This window comes from Carlito syrichta, unplaced genomic scaffold, assembly GCF_000164805.1.
Source record: "Carlito syrichta isolate Samal-C Ts95f unplaced genomic scaffold, Tarsius_syrichta-2.0.1 Scaffold305573, whole genome shotgun sequence".
In the NCBI taxonomy this organism is placed as follows: domain Eukaryota; kingdom Metazoa; phylum Chordata; class Mammalia; order Primates; family Tarsiidae; genus Carlito; species Carlito syrichta.
The window spans coordinates 259,097-276,708 of NW_007249669.1; the positions used below are offsets into that span (position 1 = coordinate 259,097).

General features: G+C 48.4%; 1 protein-coding gene across 1 annotated transcript in view; it reads right to left on the bottom strand.

Moving 5' to 3' along the window:
- Positions 1-3,667: 3,667 nt before the first annotated feature.
- POLR3E (RNA polymerase III subunit E) overlaps positions 3,668-17,612 on the bottom strand; it is a 33,044-nt gene continuing 19,099 nt past the window's right edge. The window contains 8 exon segments of the mRNA XM_021714286.1: positions 3,668-4,459; positions 6,035-6,160; positions 8,644-8,721; positions 11,337-11,860; positions 12,416-12,477; positions 12,968-13,125; positions 13,221-13,280; positions 14,683-14,764. Coding sequence (XP_021569961.1) covers positions 4,403-4,459; positions 6,035-6,160; positions 8,644-8,721; positions 11,337-11,860; positions 12,416-12,477; positions 12,968-13,125; positions 13,221-13,280; positions 14,683-14,764 — 1,147 coding nt within the window. The 3' untranslated portion in view covers positions 3,668-4,402.

Here is a 17,612-nt window from a genome sequence, read left to right on the forward strand (position 1 = left end):
TCTGTCTTCCAGGCTAGAATGCAATGGCATGCTCACAGCCACCACAGCCTTGACCTACTGGACTCAGGTGATCCCTCCGCCTCAGCCTTCCAAGTAGCTGGAACTACAGGCATGCGCCACCATGCCCGGCTAATTTTTTTTATTTATTGTGGAGATGAGGTCTCTTCAAGTTGCCCAGGCTGGTCTCGAGCTGTGAGCTCCGGCAATCCTCCCACCTCAGCCTCCCAAAGTGCTGGGATTATAGGCGTGAGCCACCACATCTGGCCTTGATTCCTTACTTTTAATCTTTTTTGTTTCTGCTATAGGTTTTTGCTTTGTGGTTATCATGGGGCTTGCATAAAACCTGATAATGGGCTCTTTTAAGCAAATAACTTAGCATTAAAACCTCCACATTGGTCATTGCCTTGCTGAGCTGTGGTGTGGCCATGTGCTCTTTGGGCTATAGCCAGGCCATGCTTTTGTAAGCTCTGGCCTCCTCCCCTACCTTGGGGATGTTAATCTCTTTCTCTCTCTCTCTCAAATGTACTTTCTAAATATATTTTCCAATCTAAACCCCCCCCCCAAACATACACATTTATTCCATTCCCCACATTTTATGGTTTTGGTGTCACAATTTACATCTTTTTATATTATATATCCTTTATCCAATTATTGCAGCTATTATTTAAGTCTACTGCTAGCCTTATTGAAATTCCCTTATATGTAATCTTTTCTTGGGCTGCTTTCAGGATCCTCTCTTTTACCTTGGTTTTTGACAGTTTTATTATGTCATGTAGTCTTGTTTGAATTGAATCTGATTGGAGACCTTTGATCTTCCTGCACCTGGATATTTATATCTTTTTCCAGATTTGGAATGTTTTCTGCTACTATTTCTTTAAGTAAGCTTTCTGGCCCCATTTTTCTTTCTCCTTGTTGAACTCCTATAACTAAAATATTTGACTTCCAATGCTGTCCCATAAGGTCCCATACGCTTTCCTCATTCTTTTTCATTCTTTACTTTACACTGACTGTATATTGTCAAATAACTTGTCTTTTAGTTTATAGATTGTTCTGCTTGATCAATTCTGTCATTGATACTCATTATTGTATTTTTCATTTCATTCTTTGTATTGTTCAGCTTCAGAATGTTTGATTTTTAAAACACATAATTTCAATCTGTTAAATTTATTGATTTGGTTGTTTGTTATCATCCAAATTTTGTTAATTGTATCCATGTATTTTCTTGAAGTTTGCTGAGCTTCCTTAAAAATTATTTTTATTTCTTTTTCAGGTGGTTCATACATCTCCATTTCTTTAGAGTCAGTTTCTGGAGCTTTATTTTGTTCCTTAAGTGGTATCACGTCTTCCTGATTGTTCTTGATTCTTGTGGTCATATGTTGATGTGTACACATTTGAAGAAGTGTAAGGACTTACTCCAGTCTTTGCAGTCTAGCGTTGTTTGGCTAGCCCTTCTCCATTTAGCCTATCCAGAGATTCTGGGCAAATTGTCTGTGAGGTTTGCTGCTGGCCTGAAGCAGACTGACAATGCCCAGGTCAGTTGGTGGATGAACCTTGTGCCTGCGGGTTAATCTGGAACCTGGATCCACTGAGATGGACCAGTTGATTGGGTCTGTGGGAATATGTAACGAGTCTGAGTCCACAAGGATATACTGGGAGCCTGTATCCAGGGGTTGGCCTGAAGCCTAGGTCCACATCCTGGAGTCTGAATCTGTGGGGGTGTGCCTGGTCCTGGGTCTGCAGTAGTGCTGCAGAGATGGTTCTGGAGCCTCAGTCATCCAAGTCCTGCCTGGCATTGGGGTCTATTAAGGAGGGCCTGGTCAGTCTGATACTGGAGCAGGCATAGAGCTTGGGTCCATGGGCATTATTCTGGAGCCTGGGATTGTGGGTACTGGTGTGGTACCTAGAGCCACAAGGGCTGACCTAGGGCCACACAGACCAGCCTGGAGCCTGGACCTCCCTGGGGAAGCCTGGAGGCTAGGTCCATGAGGGCTAGCTTACATCCTGGGTCCCTGGAAGTGGTCTTGAAGCCTGGCTCTATGGGGACCAGCTCAGGGCTGAGAGTTACTCAGAGGGGCCTGCTAGAGTATGTATGTGTTCATGGGGCAAGTCTGGCGTTTGTGTTTACAGGTTGTGTTTCTGGTGCTTAGTGGGGTACTTGGTGCTGGAGCAGGCCCGGAGCCTGGGACTTGTGTGGGCCAACCTGATCTGTGCTAGCCTGAATTCTGGGGTGAGCACAAGGTCTTGGGGCTGTGAGGGTTAGCCAAGTGCTGGGGGTAGTCTGGAACCCCAGGCCACTGGACTGGGCTGGCCTTGGGATGGGCCTGGAGCTGTAGGATCCAACCTGGAATCTGGGGCTGAAGGGCCCTGTCCAGTCCTGTTTTGCTGGATGTACCTGGTTTTAGCATCCAATGCTTACTTCCTCTCCTTTCCCTATGCAAAGTGTAGTCTCTCTACCCTGTGCTGCCTGGGGTTGTGGGAGTGAGGTGGGTGATATGAAACTCTCCTTTTTGCCCACTTCTGTGCTACATCGAGGTGTTATAGCCTCATGTGGTTTCCTTAGCTCTTGTGAAGGTCTTTTTGTGCATGGATAGCTTTTCAAATTGATGTTTCTGCAGGGTGACAAATGCTGGAAAGTCTTATTTCACCATTTTGCTGACATTCCAAGTTCTCTCTCAATTTTTTTTTCCAATACAAATTTCCTCCTCTATTTATCTATTTGAATTTGGTGTTTTCACTAATTCCTTTTTATCAATGTATTTAAGGCTCTGATTTCTCCACTGAGCCCATTAATTTCTGCTATGTGTTAGCGCTAACATTCTCTGACCCCTTTCAAAGGGAGAAAGGAACATTAGTAATAGCTGAGACATACTTCAAGTCTATTTTGGTAACTGTTTATTTTTTTCAGGTTCACGTACGTCAGCAATTAGGACCAAGAGCATGATATACAATCAACCTGCTACAACTATGTTACCAAATACTTATTTGGCAAAGGTACATCCTTGATCAATGCCTGAGTAACTTACAGCTAAAGTATTAGATGTTCTTGTTTTCTGGGAAGAGGAAACAGTATCATCTAAACCTTCAGATAGTAATGGCTATATTATACAAAAGAGATGATGACAAAAGCCTTTATTATGTACCAAAATCACGTCTCATCCAACCCAGCTTACTCTTATTTTTTCCATCATCTTCTAGAGCTATGGTATCCAATACAATTGCCACTAGCCACCTGTGGCAACTGTGTACTTTGTGGTTAGCCCATATTGAGTGTTGTAACTAAAATGCCAGCTTTTGAAAACAGTAGCACAAAAAGGATGTAATGCATTGCTTTTTATTATATGTTGATGTTTTAGATATCATGGGATACTAAATATATGACATTTTAGCCTGTTTTTTAACTATTTAAAAAAATCTTTTTATTTTAAAGATGTGGGGTACAATTCAGGGTTAGGTATACAAATGTTCATTATCCTTGTTGATGAGGTGTGCCCCCAATGTGGCTCCTAGAATCTTTAAAAATTACACATGTGACTCCCCTATTCCTAGTAGACAGCACTGCTCTAAGGAGTCTCTCTCCATGACCTCTCTTCCCTCTAAGTCATGTAATACTTTGCCGGCACAGACGGCCCTACTTTCCTGTGACCATTTGAAGACAGCAGCACCATGATGCCAGTTTAGTGTTAGCATTTATTTTAAAAATACACAAAATATAAATTTTTACATCAAAGTGATAACTTCACTTATACATTGTTCCATACTTACCTGGTTTTGTTTGCATCTTTACGCAAACAGTAAGTGTAAATGGATTTGATTCTAATTTTTTTTTGCTATGGTTCATGTAAACAGTTGAGACTGCTACATAAAGTAGGTTGTTGTAAAAGGTAAAGCAGCCACAGAAACCCAACAGTAAAACAATTCAATTTGGTTTGTTTAATGAAATTAGCAGAGGTCTTAGCAGATAGATAACGCAAGACTATTGTCTTCTAGGCATTTTAAAAATTAAAAACCTTGAGGTTTTTCTTCCTGTTGTAAACATAACTTAGGTCTTATTGACATTAAGTTTAAAAAAGAAAATATTAAACCATGATTTTCATCATCCTGCCCATGTCAGTATACACTCTCTTTATTATGAGAATGAAACCAAATAATAAGCAAAATACATCAGGAATTTCAAACTGTACTGCAAAGAAGGTCCCAGCTGGTCTCTTCTGGGAGGAATCTAACTTAAGCTGACCCTGCCACTGGCTGAGTACAATCCCTTCTGTCCTCTGGACCATGCGATGCCACAGGCCGTGAAATGTCAGTTCTTCTTGCTCCGTGTCTTCTGAAGCAAGTTGAGATTCCCGGCTCCGCCCTTCTTTCTTGGGCTTGGATTCGTTGGGCTAGTGGTTTGCTACTACTGTCAAGACTGTACTGTCCCTTTAAGGTACCACATGCCACCATAGCTTACACAGCAGTCCTGTGGACAGAAAGACAAACAGGTTAAAGGCAGATTTTCGCAAAAAAAGGAAGTTACTACATTCTGTCCAGAATATCAACACTTGATTGATGATTAACGGGTGGAATACAAACGTGAAATCAGCTGCCTAACCTCACCACTGTGGTAACTACCAGCTACTCTCTCCTCAGGGATATTTTTAAAGTGAAGGACTGTAAAATATTACGTACTTTATAAACACACAATACAAATGCTGACAATAAGTTGCCCAGAATAAAGGTTAATAAATAGTACTGGCTGGGCGAGGTGGTTCATGACTATAATCCCAGCACTTTGGGAGGTCGAGGTGAGAGGATTGCCTAAGCCCAGGGGTTTGAGACCAGCCTGGGCAACTAGGCAAGACCTCATCTCTACAATAAATAAGATACTAGCATTGCTGTGAGACATTTGTGAAAGAAACATCCTGAGTTGTGGCGAACAGGTGACTGGCTCTTTCACCATGACCACACACCTGCCCACACCACACTGAGTGTTCAGTTTTTGACTAAATATGGCATGAACCCCATGCCTCACCCTCCCTGTTCACCCAATCTCACCCCAAGAAACTTTGTGCTTGTTTGTTTCCCCAGATGGAAAAAGTCCTCAAAGGGAAACATTTTTCCAATATGGAGGAGGTGAAACAAAATGGTAGAAGCACTAAAAGGCATCAAAACTGACGAGTTCAAAATCTGTATAGAGTCATAGAAAATGCATCCCAATAGGTGGACTGCATCCAACAGAATGTACTTTGAAGGTGACTGAAGTTTAAACATGTAAGAATAAATACACGACTTTTTATAAATTGAGTTTTCTTGGGGCCCCGCCTCACATGGCCCTGGATGTTTAAGATATAGATCAAAATATAAAGAAATTGTCGTCAGCTTTCTGTATCTGTTTCTGTAAATATGTATGTATTGTTTTGTACAGTCAGTTCAGAAAAGCATTACAGGAAATACACTTAAGTACTCTCATATATTAGACAAATGATATTCCTTTTTTTTAAGATTGGAAAATATAGTTTATTTAGAAAGTAAACAAGAGAGAGAGAGAGATTGATTCACCTCCCTAAGGTAGGAGGGGGCCAAAGCTAGGAAACATGGTGAGCTTAGCAAAGCAATGGCTGGGATCCCTTTTTAAACTAAGTTTAAATTCTAAGTTTTAAACTTAAGTTGTACAAGTGTTTGTATGTGGCTATGGCAACCATCAGAAGAGCAGTCCAAAATTCAAAGGGGAGTGGAGACAGGATTCTAATCCAGATCCTGTCCCTTTAGAAGAGGAACATGATGACTATCTTGTTTGAAGAAGTCAGTCCTCTTGCACATGCCCCAGCCCCAATTCCATCATGACCAGTTGTTGATAGGACCAGAGAGAGTCCCAAGGCAGCCTGGTTTAACATATACACACAGCGGGAGGAGGGGCACCAGGCGAGAGTCCTTTCCTCACAGCTGCCTTCTAAGACAAAGTGAAGAGCCCGTCATGGGCACCCTAGTTCTTAAGCCAGCCGTCAGAGCAGATGCCGAGAGTCTTTGGATGTTGTTATGCACAAAAGAGATGTACCTTTAGCACTTTATCCACCTCCTGTTTACTTAGATCTTCTCCACACTCTTGAGTCAACCGAGACTGGATCATGTTTCGACGTACCCGGTAATTTTTGGAAAAAATTTCAAGCAAAACCTGTCGATGCTTTAGTAGCAAAAACATGTTATTATGGGAAACAGTAACCCCCAAAAGAAACATCCCCAAACGAGACACTCAAAGCCATGGCCCTAGCCCCACAGAGCAGTCTTCGCCCAGCACTTCCAGTTAAAGATAAGCAAGTTCGGCCAATTTGTCAATTTGTCTTGAGACCCACTAAGATGTGGCACAGGGACAGAGGGACAGGCTCACAGAACAAGAGAGCTGGTGAAGACATCAGAGGACGAGTGGCTTAAAACACACTTGTGCATGGTAAAACACAGGAGCAAGAACTGGTTTAGCAGGCAGGGAGGCCACAATCTAAACAGCAGGAAAAGGAGAAGAGGGTGTTGTCAAAACCAGTTTCAAGTCTTGACAAACGTGCCACTGCATCCACGAAGCAGGATGCTGTGAAGTACACTATGCCCCAAAATAAAAGTTAGGAAAGATTGAATCCAATATGTCCAATATCTGACATATGTGTTCTGAAAAAACAGAAAAAAGGTAAGGAATTATTAGCTCACAGGATTCCTAAGAACAACCCAATTGTCTAATACAATAATGACCTACCCTATGGCACATCTGAAACTGCACTAATATACAGAATAATAAAAAACTCTTCAGTTTGGGATAAAGGAAAGGAAGGATATGGGTCAAATTTAAAAGACGAAGGAGGGGAATGTCACTGAGCCTCAACAACTCCAAAAGCTTTTAAAACAATTTTTTAAATATTTTAATTTATTCAGAGGGGGAAATGATTTGCCCCTTAAAACTTCTAGTCCCAAACAATAATACATGAGACCAAAGAAAGCCACTTTAAGATATAAAAGAATGCAAACAACTCCTCTGTCCTCTTACGAGCTAAAATAAAGCAAGAAATAAGCCAAGAGTCTAGAAGCCAGCAACAAACACGGGGAAGAACCAGGCACACTGGAGAAGCAGGAGGCAGAGGGAGAGACTTCTTGGGATTCAGACTCAAGAAAGATCTATCACTGTTGATATGCATGTGATCAAAAAATTATTCAAATGGAAACAGGAAGTAGTTTAAAAAGGAAATATAGCATACTGCTAATGTTTGGCCCTATGATGAACACATTTTCAGTTCATTCAGTTTTGATGCTATAGACAGTAAAAATGGATTAACAAACAATCACATCTATTTACACCTCTCTACATTCTTCCAACATAGTTGAGAGCTAAATCCTCATCTACCACAAAGGAAAGCCCCTTGATAATGCCCAGCTGACTCATCTGACAGCAACATTAGCACATTTTGTATTTTTTTAATAGCAGAAACCCTTCCTGGTAGTTAAAAAGTAATTGCCTCTGAGCAGTGGAAGTCAGGCCAGGCAGGGCAAGAGTTTCCAGTATAGTTTTTAGCCTTATTTAATTTTTTTTTTTTTGAGTTGGAGTCTCGCTCTGTCACCACACTCAGGGCCACGGCAGCCTCGAACGGCTGGACTCAGGTGATCCTTCCGCCTCAGCCTTCTAAGTAGCTGGAAATACAGGCACATGCCACCGCTAATCCTCTCACCTCGGCCTCCCAAAGTGCTGGGATTACAGGCATGAGCCACCACACCTGGCCTTACTTACTTTTTAAAAACACGCACTTACTACATTTTTTTTTCCTTTTGTTACTACAGTACTTCAGGAGTAGGAAGCCCAGATGCCCTCTTCTGGCCCAAAGCAGACTTGCTCAGGTCAGAAGGTCCCATTCCTTACTAATCTCAGTTCACCATTCAGCTCCCTCTAAGAGGTAAGAGACAGAGAACTCACTGAGGGCATTTGCTCACTCCCTTCTCATCATACCTTGGGAGTAGGACCTAGAGGACAGACCGACTGGTGCTCCAACAAGCCAATATTAACCTTTAAAGCTTAGGCAGATTCATGAATTCAGGAAAACCTCTGGAGCTCAGACTCTGCACTACACACACACAGAGGGGCTGCTAGTTGAATTCACATTTCTGTTCACTATAACCCGCCCTGCCAGGGCATGAGACTAGAGGCAAGATGACCAATTTCTCTTAAAAACTAAAGCTTAAAAAATCCAGGACCTGAGATCTGGTAAGAAATCCTTTTGATTCCTGCTGTCAGAGCTACCTGAGCAATGTATTTCAGGGTATGCAAGCCTAGCTGGCCTCAGAATCACCTGGGAAGTTTTGCAGAAATACATAGGCCAGTACCACATCCCTACTGAACAGAACCAAATCTCTGGGATGGATCCTGGGAATCTAGCTATTTCTCAAAAACATGATTCTGATGGAGCCAGTCCATAGACTGGCTTTGGGAACCACTGGTTTAGGTTCAGACTACTGGCACACTCAGCTTATTTTGTCAGCATATGGAGACATGGAACAGAATATTTGAAATCAGGAACAGCTGGAATATCTGAAATAGACATGACTGCACTCTGGGTACACATCTCCCCAAAAGCCTCAACCCTCCAGGAAACCCCCCTGCTCTGGGGAAGACGGCAACAAAGATCCTCTCACCTGATCACTCATGTCTCCAGACTCCCAGAGGGCGAACACCTTCTGCTCATCCGGGGAAGCAGCAGTCTGTGGGGGAAACTGACCAAGGCCCGGGCATGAGTTGGTCTATCTTCATCACATGGAGCCACCTGCCTGCCTCACCCCGCCCCAGTGCACCGCCCAGTTCTAGGGACGTGGGTTCCAATCCCAACTCCTGCAACCGCTAGCCGTGAGGGCCTTGGGCAGCCTCAAAACCTGGGTCTGCTTCCTCACCCCACCACAGGGAGGAGGCCGACATCCCCCAGAGTCTCACGGGGCTCCGGTGAGAAAGGCATGACCTGCCCAGTGAAAGCCCAGTGTGAAGCCCACAGATGCCCCCCCTTATTGTAGGGAGTCATTTCTTCTGCTCTTCTCATTAGCCTGGCATGAATTTGACTCTGCCTCAACATCCCATGTCCTCCTACCCTAAGATGCCAACCCCCATGTGTCCTGAGAAGCACCCCTTTTCCCATAACTCCTGGGGATTCCTTTCAACTGCTACCTACAAGGACTGCGTCAGTGTGGGTTGGAGGCATTGCTTGACTCCCAAGTAATCCATGCCACTTGGTCCTTAGGAGAACCAGGAAAAGGGTGACACAGGCCCAGGTATACGGAGAGGAGGGCGAGAAAGAGGCACTTGGTACAGTGGGTTCCAGTCCTGGTTCCACACATAAGTAACAATCATGGTTATTGCCATGTAAGCCCTCTGCAGGGCTTTAATACATTCTCATTTGGTCATTAGAAACTGGGGGCCGGGAGCAGTGGCTCAACCCTGTAATCCCAGCACTTTGGGAGACTGAGGTGAGAGGACTGCCTGAGCCCACAGATTTGAGACCAGCCTGGGCAACTTGGCAAGACCTCATCTCTGCAATTAATTTTTAAAAAAAATTAGCTGGGCATGGTGGCACATGCCTATAGCTCTGGCTACTTTAGAAGGCTGAGGCGGAAGGATCGCCGGAGCCCAGCTGGTCGATGCTGGGGTGGCTGTGAGCGTGCCACTGCACTCCAGCCTGGGTGATGGAGTGAGACTTCAATTAAAAAAACAAAGAAAAAGAAAAGAAACTGGGGAGGTTGTGAGGTGTTACTATCCCCCACTCTCCATGAGCAAAAGTAGGCTCAGGGAAATTTACTCACTGTCCATGGGCACACAGCGAATATGTAGCAGAACCAGCAGTTAAACTTGTGAATCTACTTGCTCTTCCTAGGCCTCAGCTCCCTCATGTAAACAAGAGGAGGCTGGACAGATCTGAGGTCTCTAGCATCTCAGACAGGATAGAGTCCTCATGTCAGGACTGCAGACAGGACCGTGGAGTCTCCTGTAGATGCCAGCCCTACCATGAAGAAGCAGCAGAGCAAGAGAAGGTCCTGGGGGTAGGGCAGGGGTGTCTGAGAGTGGCCACATCATATCCCTCACCTCTGTCCACTCCAGCGGCCCTCCCTCGCCTGGCCCAGCTCACAAAGAAAGGTGAGCTTGCAGAGAACTGAACCCATCTGCTGGGTGGGCAGGAGCCCCAAGCCCCAGTACCTTCTGTAGGAGACCTCACCAAGGGGCTCCCTGCCAGCAAGGTCAATCCCCTGAGACAGCCTGGGATCCACAGGGCCTCTTGTCCTAGTTTCTGTTGCTCACATATACAGGGATGGGTCTTGGCCTCAGAACATCACCCAAGGCTGCAGGTGCTTCTGACCTTGGCAATGAAAACGTCAACACTCCCTTGTTAACAGACAGCCACAGCCCCACCTCACCCCACTTTGCTGCCAGGTCTGAGAGGAAAGAACAAACAGAACGGCCGCCTTCAGGCTGCAGTCTGGCATTCTTCATCCTCAGCAAAGGGAAACAGTGCTCCTTCCTGTCAGGCTTGCTCCCAGTGACAGAAAAGAAGCCCAGGCTATAGGGGTTTTCTACACCCCCCTCCAGGTCTGGTGCTAGAAATGCTGGGGCCACAGAGCTGTGCTGGTCAGCTAGCCTCTGACAGTCAAGAAGGCTCGCCAGGACCCAGGCCCGTCATGATGGGAGCACTGACGCTGGCTCTGGGGAAGCACTCAGCTCATCGTAGTTGAAGCAGAAAGAACTCAAGACTTGCAGCCACCACGCTGAGGTTCAATTTCCAGCTCTACCATTTCCCAGGCATGTGACCTTTAAACAAGCTCATTTCACTTCTTGGAAACTCAGTTTCATCTGCAGACTGCAAAGATGATCAAATGATATTAGAAGTGAGATCATTCCAAGCAATGGCAAAGCTGATAGGAAACAGTGAGGTGCCATCAGGGCCAGGGGATTGGAAACCGGGCAGGGCACCTGCATTTCCCAGGCCCTGCTCCACCCCAGGCAGTGGGTCAGGGCCTTCAGACACCTTGTTTAGCCCTTGCCAGAGCCCTCTAGCACAAAGCCCAATATGACTCCACTTCAGATGAAGGCAGAAGCTCAGAGCCTGACCTGCCCCAGCCACCACACAAAAGCCAAGATTCAGGCCAGGGCTGGCCTTCTGTGTCCCCATGAACCAAGCGGCCTCCAAACAGGCAACTGCCCCAGGGCAGACAGGGCTCGGGCCCCTCTCGAGGCGAGTAGCCTTCTCCTACTTCCTGCCAGGGAGGGTGCTGCCTGCCTAGGACCCTCCGGAGGGGTAGTAAGTGGCCTCGTCTTGACCACTGTCCCAGCAGGCACAGGATCTACTTACAGGCACCAGTATCTGCTTGCAACCGGCAGCCAGCACCGTGTCCTGCAGCATGCGGTCCGAGATACCGCTGAAGAGTGTGTGGCCAGGGGGCAGGCTGGCCAAGTGCAGGTTGAAGAGGCGCTTGAGTTCGCTCAGTGTGAGCACAAACTGTCTCTGAAAGGTGGCCTCCACGAAGGCCCTTAGTTCCCGGGCCACAGGGGCACTGGCACAGCCCAGGGGCGGGTGCCCGTTGAAACTGTCCCCACCTGCTACCCGCCCAGCAGGCAGCCCATTGGCCAGCCTATTGTTGAGGCCACTGCTGGCTGAAGTGTCCATGGGTTCCTCTTCCTCTGCTTCCAGTTCTTCCTCGTCCTCTCCCTCCTCACTCATGGGCTCCTCCTTAATCCGTACACCAGGCAGGACCGTGGACGACCGTGCCTGCTCCTTCCGCCGCTGCAGCTCCCGCTCCAGCAGTGCGTGGTTCTGCTGAGCCTTGGTTTTGGCTACTTGGACCCGCTGGTCTCCAGAGACCAGCCCAGCAGGCCCTGTGGGGAGGAAGGGAGCATTGTGAAGAGGGTGCAGGAACCCTGCAGACAAGGACCCTGCAAACAAAGGCCCAGCAGGGGACAGCAGGGGCTGAAGCAGGGACCCAGTGCTGTGTTTCACCCCTGCCTTACTCAGGGAATGTAGCTACCCCAATCAGGAGGAAAAAACAAGGACTGGGAAAAAGTCAAATCCTCTGACAATCCTCTGACACTCTTGGAACAGCAAGTTCCAAGAGTCAAGAGAGGATGGGTTACTGTGGAGTGCTTGCCAGCAGCTCCTCCTGTCCCCCACCTTCTGTTGACCCAACAGGGCTGAGTTGGTCTCAGAGGCCTGGAATCCAGACGTGGCCCTGGGTCCCTGAGGCTGAGACCTTGATGCTCGACTAGTGATCGGCTGAGATCTGTGGGTGGCAGGGAGGAAGGCACAGGAAAAGGTGGCAACAATGACAGCCATATGTCCCTCTCTGGGCCTGAGTCCCAACAAGCTCTTTAGAGTAACCCTTTAGAAGTCAGAGTGTCCAAGTAGGGGTCTGCCCAGCCCAAAGCCCCACACACCTGATTGTCCATCTGACTTCTTTGGCATGGTTTCCTTTACAAGATTGTAGACTTTTTCTAATCTGAAAAGAGAGTAAACCCTTTTAATTTTAAACCATGTCCCCTACCACCTGCCTCACAATAGAAACACCTCCGTAAGTCCCAGGACATGCTGGTCACTGTAGACAGCACAGGCCTAGAGCTCGGCCAGTCCCACAGGGTCCCTTTCCCCCATAAGTCCCTCCCGGTAGCACACAGGCCCCATGTCCACACCCTTCCCTTAACCAGTCTCCTGTCAGCCCGCCTCCTGAGGGTTTTCCTGTCCCTCACCTCAGGGGCCCTCCGCCCCAACCCTGAGTGCGTCAGCCTCAATGAGTGAGGAGTGGCTGTGCCCTTCCTATGCTGGAAGGACTCTGGGATCAGCCAGCAGTGTCCACCTGTGTGGAGGAGTGGGTTGCACAGGGATCCCCACTTCCCTTTGCTGTCCAGATCCAGCCTGATGATGCTCCCCTCAGGAGGCGGGATTGCCGGGGACCACACAGCTGCCCCTTGTCCAGCCCAGCAGGCTCCTACTTGGCCTGGATGCCCGTCCACAGCATGTGCTGTCGCTGGACCACATCCGGATGCTTCTTGATGAACTCCCCATCGTAAGGCAAGAGGAACTCCCAGCCTTTGTTGATCCTCACAACAGCCATGTGCTCCAGGAAGTCCTTCACGTCCTCAGCACAGAGCTGGGAAGGGGAACGAGAAGGGCCCCAGGTGAGACACGGCCGCATGGTCCCCTCCGCTAGCAGCCTGGGCCTCAGACCACAAAGACGCCACTCACTTTGGTCACTGTTGCCACCTCTTTCCTCACCACCCAGCGGCTCTGCGTGAACTTCCACATCTGAGGAGAAGAAGAAACTCGTTCCAGGAGGCAGCGAAGTACTGCTCCCAAGACTGTCCCTGCCCAGGGGTCCTGCGAACCTTGGCGTCACAGACCTGGCTTGGCTCCTGGCCCTGACTCTTGCCAGCTGTGTGGCCATAGACAGTCACTCCAACTCTGAACCTCCCCTCCTTTCCTCCTCTGTAAAGGCCCTCCATGGTGCTCTCCAGCGGGGCCACCCCACCCTGCTTAGACCAACACTCCCAGGGCGGGCAACACTCTGCCCACCTCACCCCACTGCATCCCAATACCCCCCAATGGGAGGCTCCAGGGATTCGGTGCTGGGAGGGGTTCCCACAGGCACTCTGCTGGGGCAGCACTTCACAGTGGTGGCTGCTAACAGCTGGAACAAGACTGCCCTTCCTTCCAGAAGCTCACTGTACCCTGCAGCCCTCATCTACCTCACAGCTCTTGTGCTCGCTAAATCGCTTGCTTCATGGGGCTCCTGGAGGAGATGAGGGCAGACGTCTGAGACGCACGTGGGAAAAGAACTGCTTGTCACCTATGATAACTCAGGTTAGACTTCAATGCCCTCCCAGGCCCCAGTTCCAGCAGCATCTGCACAACCAGAGGAGAAGCCAGCAGGGGCAGCTGAGGGCAACGACATTTTGCTTGGGTGGGCGAACCTGGGAGCGGCCATCACGGCACGCTGACTCCCAGACAAAAGTACACCCCTCAGACACCTGGACACCAAGCGCCCCATGAGAAAAAGCGCAAACTCAGACACACTTTTCAAATTTAAGGGTTATCCTGTGGGCCTAGGCCTGCTTACGAACACACCAAGGACAACATGGACAGTTCCCAGAAGGCACATTTCAGCCAACGTGCAGCCTGGTGCGGAGGTTTGGGAGGGATGCCTCGAGGAGGATTCAGATTCTGGACATGGGTCAGGAAGGCTGGGACAGGGCGATGGGAAGGGGGGTGTGCTGGCTAAGGAGTGAGCTGCAAACCCAGTGAACACGCATGAGGACTGTGGCGAACTGGGGACCGTCAGCCCCACCCAAGGTAGGTGCCGTGCAAGGATGTGGTCTCAGCAGTGCCAGACGGTCCCATTACCCATGACAGCTAGAAACCTGGTCTGAATCAAGACTCCGATGTATAAAAACTGACAACCAAAGCAGTATTTTTCACACACCACTCAGGCCAGAGGAATTCAAAGGTTCTATGAGCCTGAGATTCGCAGGTTCCAAGAGGAAGGAAGAAAAAGGCAGAGTCCAGCGCCCCCGCAGGGCAGCCTCCTCACACACACCTGCCCTCAGCCTGGAATGTCGCTGCCTGCTGTGGGCCTAGGTCCTCTCAGAAACCCTTCACTATCCCCCGCCCCCTCCCACGCCCCAGGGAGGCCGGAGTCCTGGGTACTTACAACAAAGTCTCGGCCCCTGCAGAGCACCTCGGCGGGCACGCCACTGTGAGGGCTGGACGAATCCTTGGGGTACAGGATGTCACTGCCAATGAAGGTGAGGGTGGCAGGTCAGTCCCTGTCCTTCGCCCCCTCCGCCACCTCCCCTCCAGCCTATGCTCCTTTCCCACGTGGACCAAGCACAGGGCTGAGCCAACAGTTTCCCCCAGAAGCCTATCTCTAGGACCACATATGTGGGAAAGAAGCAACACCCTCCCACACACACATAGCCCCTAAGAGTTCTTCCTCCACCCTCTCAGCCCACATCCGGGCCCAGCCCCGAGCCATGTTCAGGGAGGGCTCAGAGACATACAAGCGAGGACACAGCCCAGGACCTCAAGGAGGACCTTCCAGGACTCTTTGGAAGACAACTGGTTCCTCTGTGAAGTGTGTGTGACACAGAGAGGACCCGCTGATCAAGCAACGAGCAAGGCCTTCACCACCTGCTGAAAGGCACGGGAGGGTGTGTGAGTAGTGAGCTGAGGACAGAGGCTGGAAGGCTGGGGTCAGGCTGGCACTGGGTTGTGCACAGGCCCTGGGGCATAGGTGGACCAACACTCAAGGCTACAAAAACTGTAGGGTAAAGGTCTGGGGCAATGAACAGGGCACCGAGGCATCTGAGAGTCTCCACAGGTAACGCTGATCTGACACCAGCCACAGGCCCTGCAGCCTGGCAGCACCAAGTACCAGCCCAGACAACCCTGGCCTGCGGAGCCTGCTCTTACTGCTGGTTCTCTCTGCTGGGCGGCCCCCGCTCTCCCCTGCTCAGTTGGTCAAGTTCTGTGGAGACAGGGACTCTGCCATGTTGTCCATCACTGTGTACTAACCCATGATCCATGCCATGATCTGCATTGAGAGGGCTCAATTGTAATGGCCCCATCCTCCATGTTGCTTGAGGACAGGGACAGTGTCTGAGTCACAGCATAGTGCGTGGCACAGAACAAACAATCGAGACATTAAGGAATAAGGACATGCATTTTGTGTTATCTCCTCATAGGGACACAAGGGACAGGGCATGGAGGAACCATCACTCAAGACTGCTGGTACGGTAGTGTGGGCAGCAGGATTCGTGGAAACACTGGAGCAGGCAGAACACCTAAGGTCCAGGAGTCCCTATAGCAGAACATAACTAAAAGGGGCAGCATCTCCAGGGAACACATGCGGTGCTGGGCAAAGAGCCCAGGGATGAGGCATGAAGCCTGGGTCTAACCCCAGCTGTGTGGCCGCTATAGGACTTCTGGTAAGTCCCTTGCCTCTCTGGGCCAGGGTCCTCAGGTATGTGACGGGACCCTCTTGGCTTTTGTTCATCTGTGGCATAAATATACACTGGTGAACCTATTTAACAAGTAATGTGTCACTGCAAAGGAAATGAAAACGTTAACACGGGACCACAACTGTAGGGTATGACAAAGTATGTCAGGCACCATTTTATGTTTACCAGTAAAAGGGCGCCACCATGTGGCAGTGACAGTAACCTTACAATTTATTTGTCCAACCAACTGTGAAATGATAAGCTGTTGGCAATGAACTACATTAAAAAAAAAAAAGCCAGGCTCGGTGGCTCAGCCTGTAATCCCGTGCCTTTGGGAGGCTGAGGTCAGTGGAATGCCTGAGCCCGCAGGTTCGAGACCCACCCAGGCAACTTGACAAGACCTCATCTCTACAATTAAAAAAAAAAAAGCCAGGCATGGCGGCATGCCCCTCTAGTCCCAGCTACTCAGGAGGCTGAGGTGGGAGGATCTTCTGAGCCAAGAAGGTCTAAGCTGTGGTGAGCCATGGTCATGCTCCAGTCTGGGTGACAGAGTGAGACTTCAACTCAAAAAAAAACAACAAAAAAAACAAAACAAAAAGAAGACTCTGGGGCATTTCACATTTTGTCAGATTGTTCACCTTACACTATACCACTTACAAAATGAATTTTTAATTAATATTTTATTTTACACCATTTAAAATTAACATAGAGCCAGGCACAGTGGCTTACACCTGTAATCCTAGCACTTTGGGAGGCAGAAGCAGAGGTGAGAGGATTGCCTAAGTCCAGCAGTTCAAGACCAGTGCAGGAAACTTGGCGAAGCCTCATCTCTACAATAAATCAAAAAAGTTAGCCAAGTGTGGTGGCACGTGCTTGGAGTTCCAGCTACTCAGAAGGCTGAGGCAGAGGATCACCTGAGCCCAGCAGGTTGAGGTTGTGGTGGCTGTGATTGTGCCACTGAGCAACAGTGAGACTCTGATTCCAAAACAAAAATAAAATTAATCTAATTCAAGTATGCATAAAACGTAGCCACCCTGTTTATACCAAGGGTCTACTGTGTGCTGGGCATTTGGTGTTAAACCAAACAGTCCCTGCTTCCTTGAAACGGCCCGTCTACTGGAGGAATCACAGAAGAGAAACTACTGAAAGGCATCAAGCTACACATTCAAGACCTGTGAATCCCAGCAGAATATGTAAAAAGAAATTCACATTTAGACACATCTTCTGAAACTATTCAAAGCCAAGACAAAGAGAAACTCTTAAGAAAAGCCAGAGGGAATTAAAGGTAGATTACTTCAGAGGTACAAGAATTGAACTGTCAACAGAAACAATGAAGTCACAAGACAATAAGATCATATCAATATGCAGAAAGGAAAATAACCAACCTAGAATTCTGCCCTTGGTAAAAAAAAATATCCTTCAATAACACAAGTGACAGCTGGGTTCGGTGGCTCAGCCTGTAATCCCAGCACCTTGGGAGGCCAAGGCGAGTGGACTGCCTGAGCCCATGGGTTTGAGACCAGCCCAGGCAACTTGGCGAGACTCATCTCTACAATAAATTAAAAATTAGCTGGGTGTGGTAGCACGCGCCTGTGATTCTGGCTACTTGGAAGGCTGAGACGGAAGGATCGCCTGAGCCCAG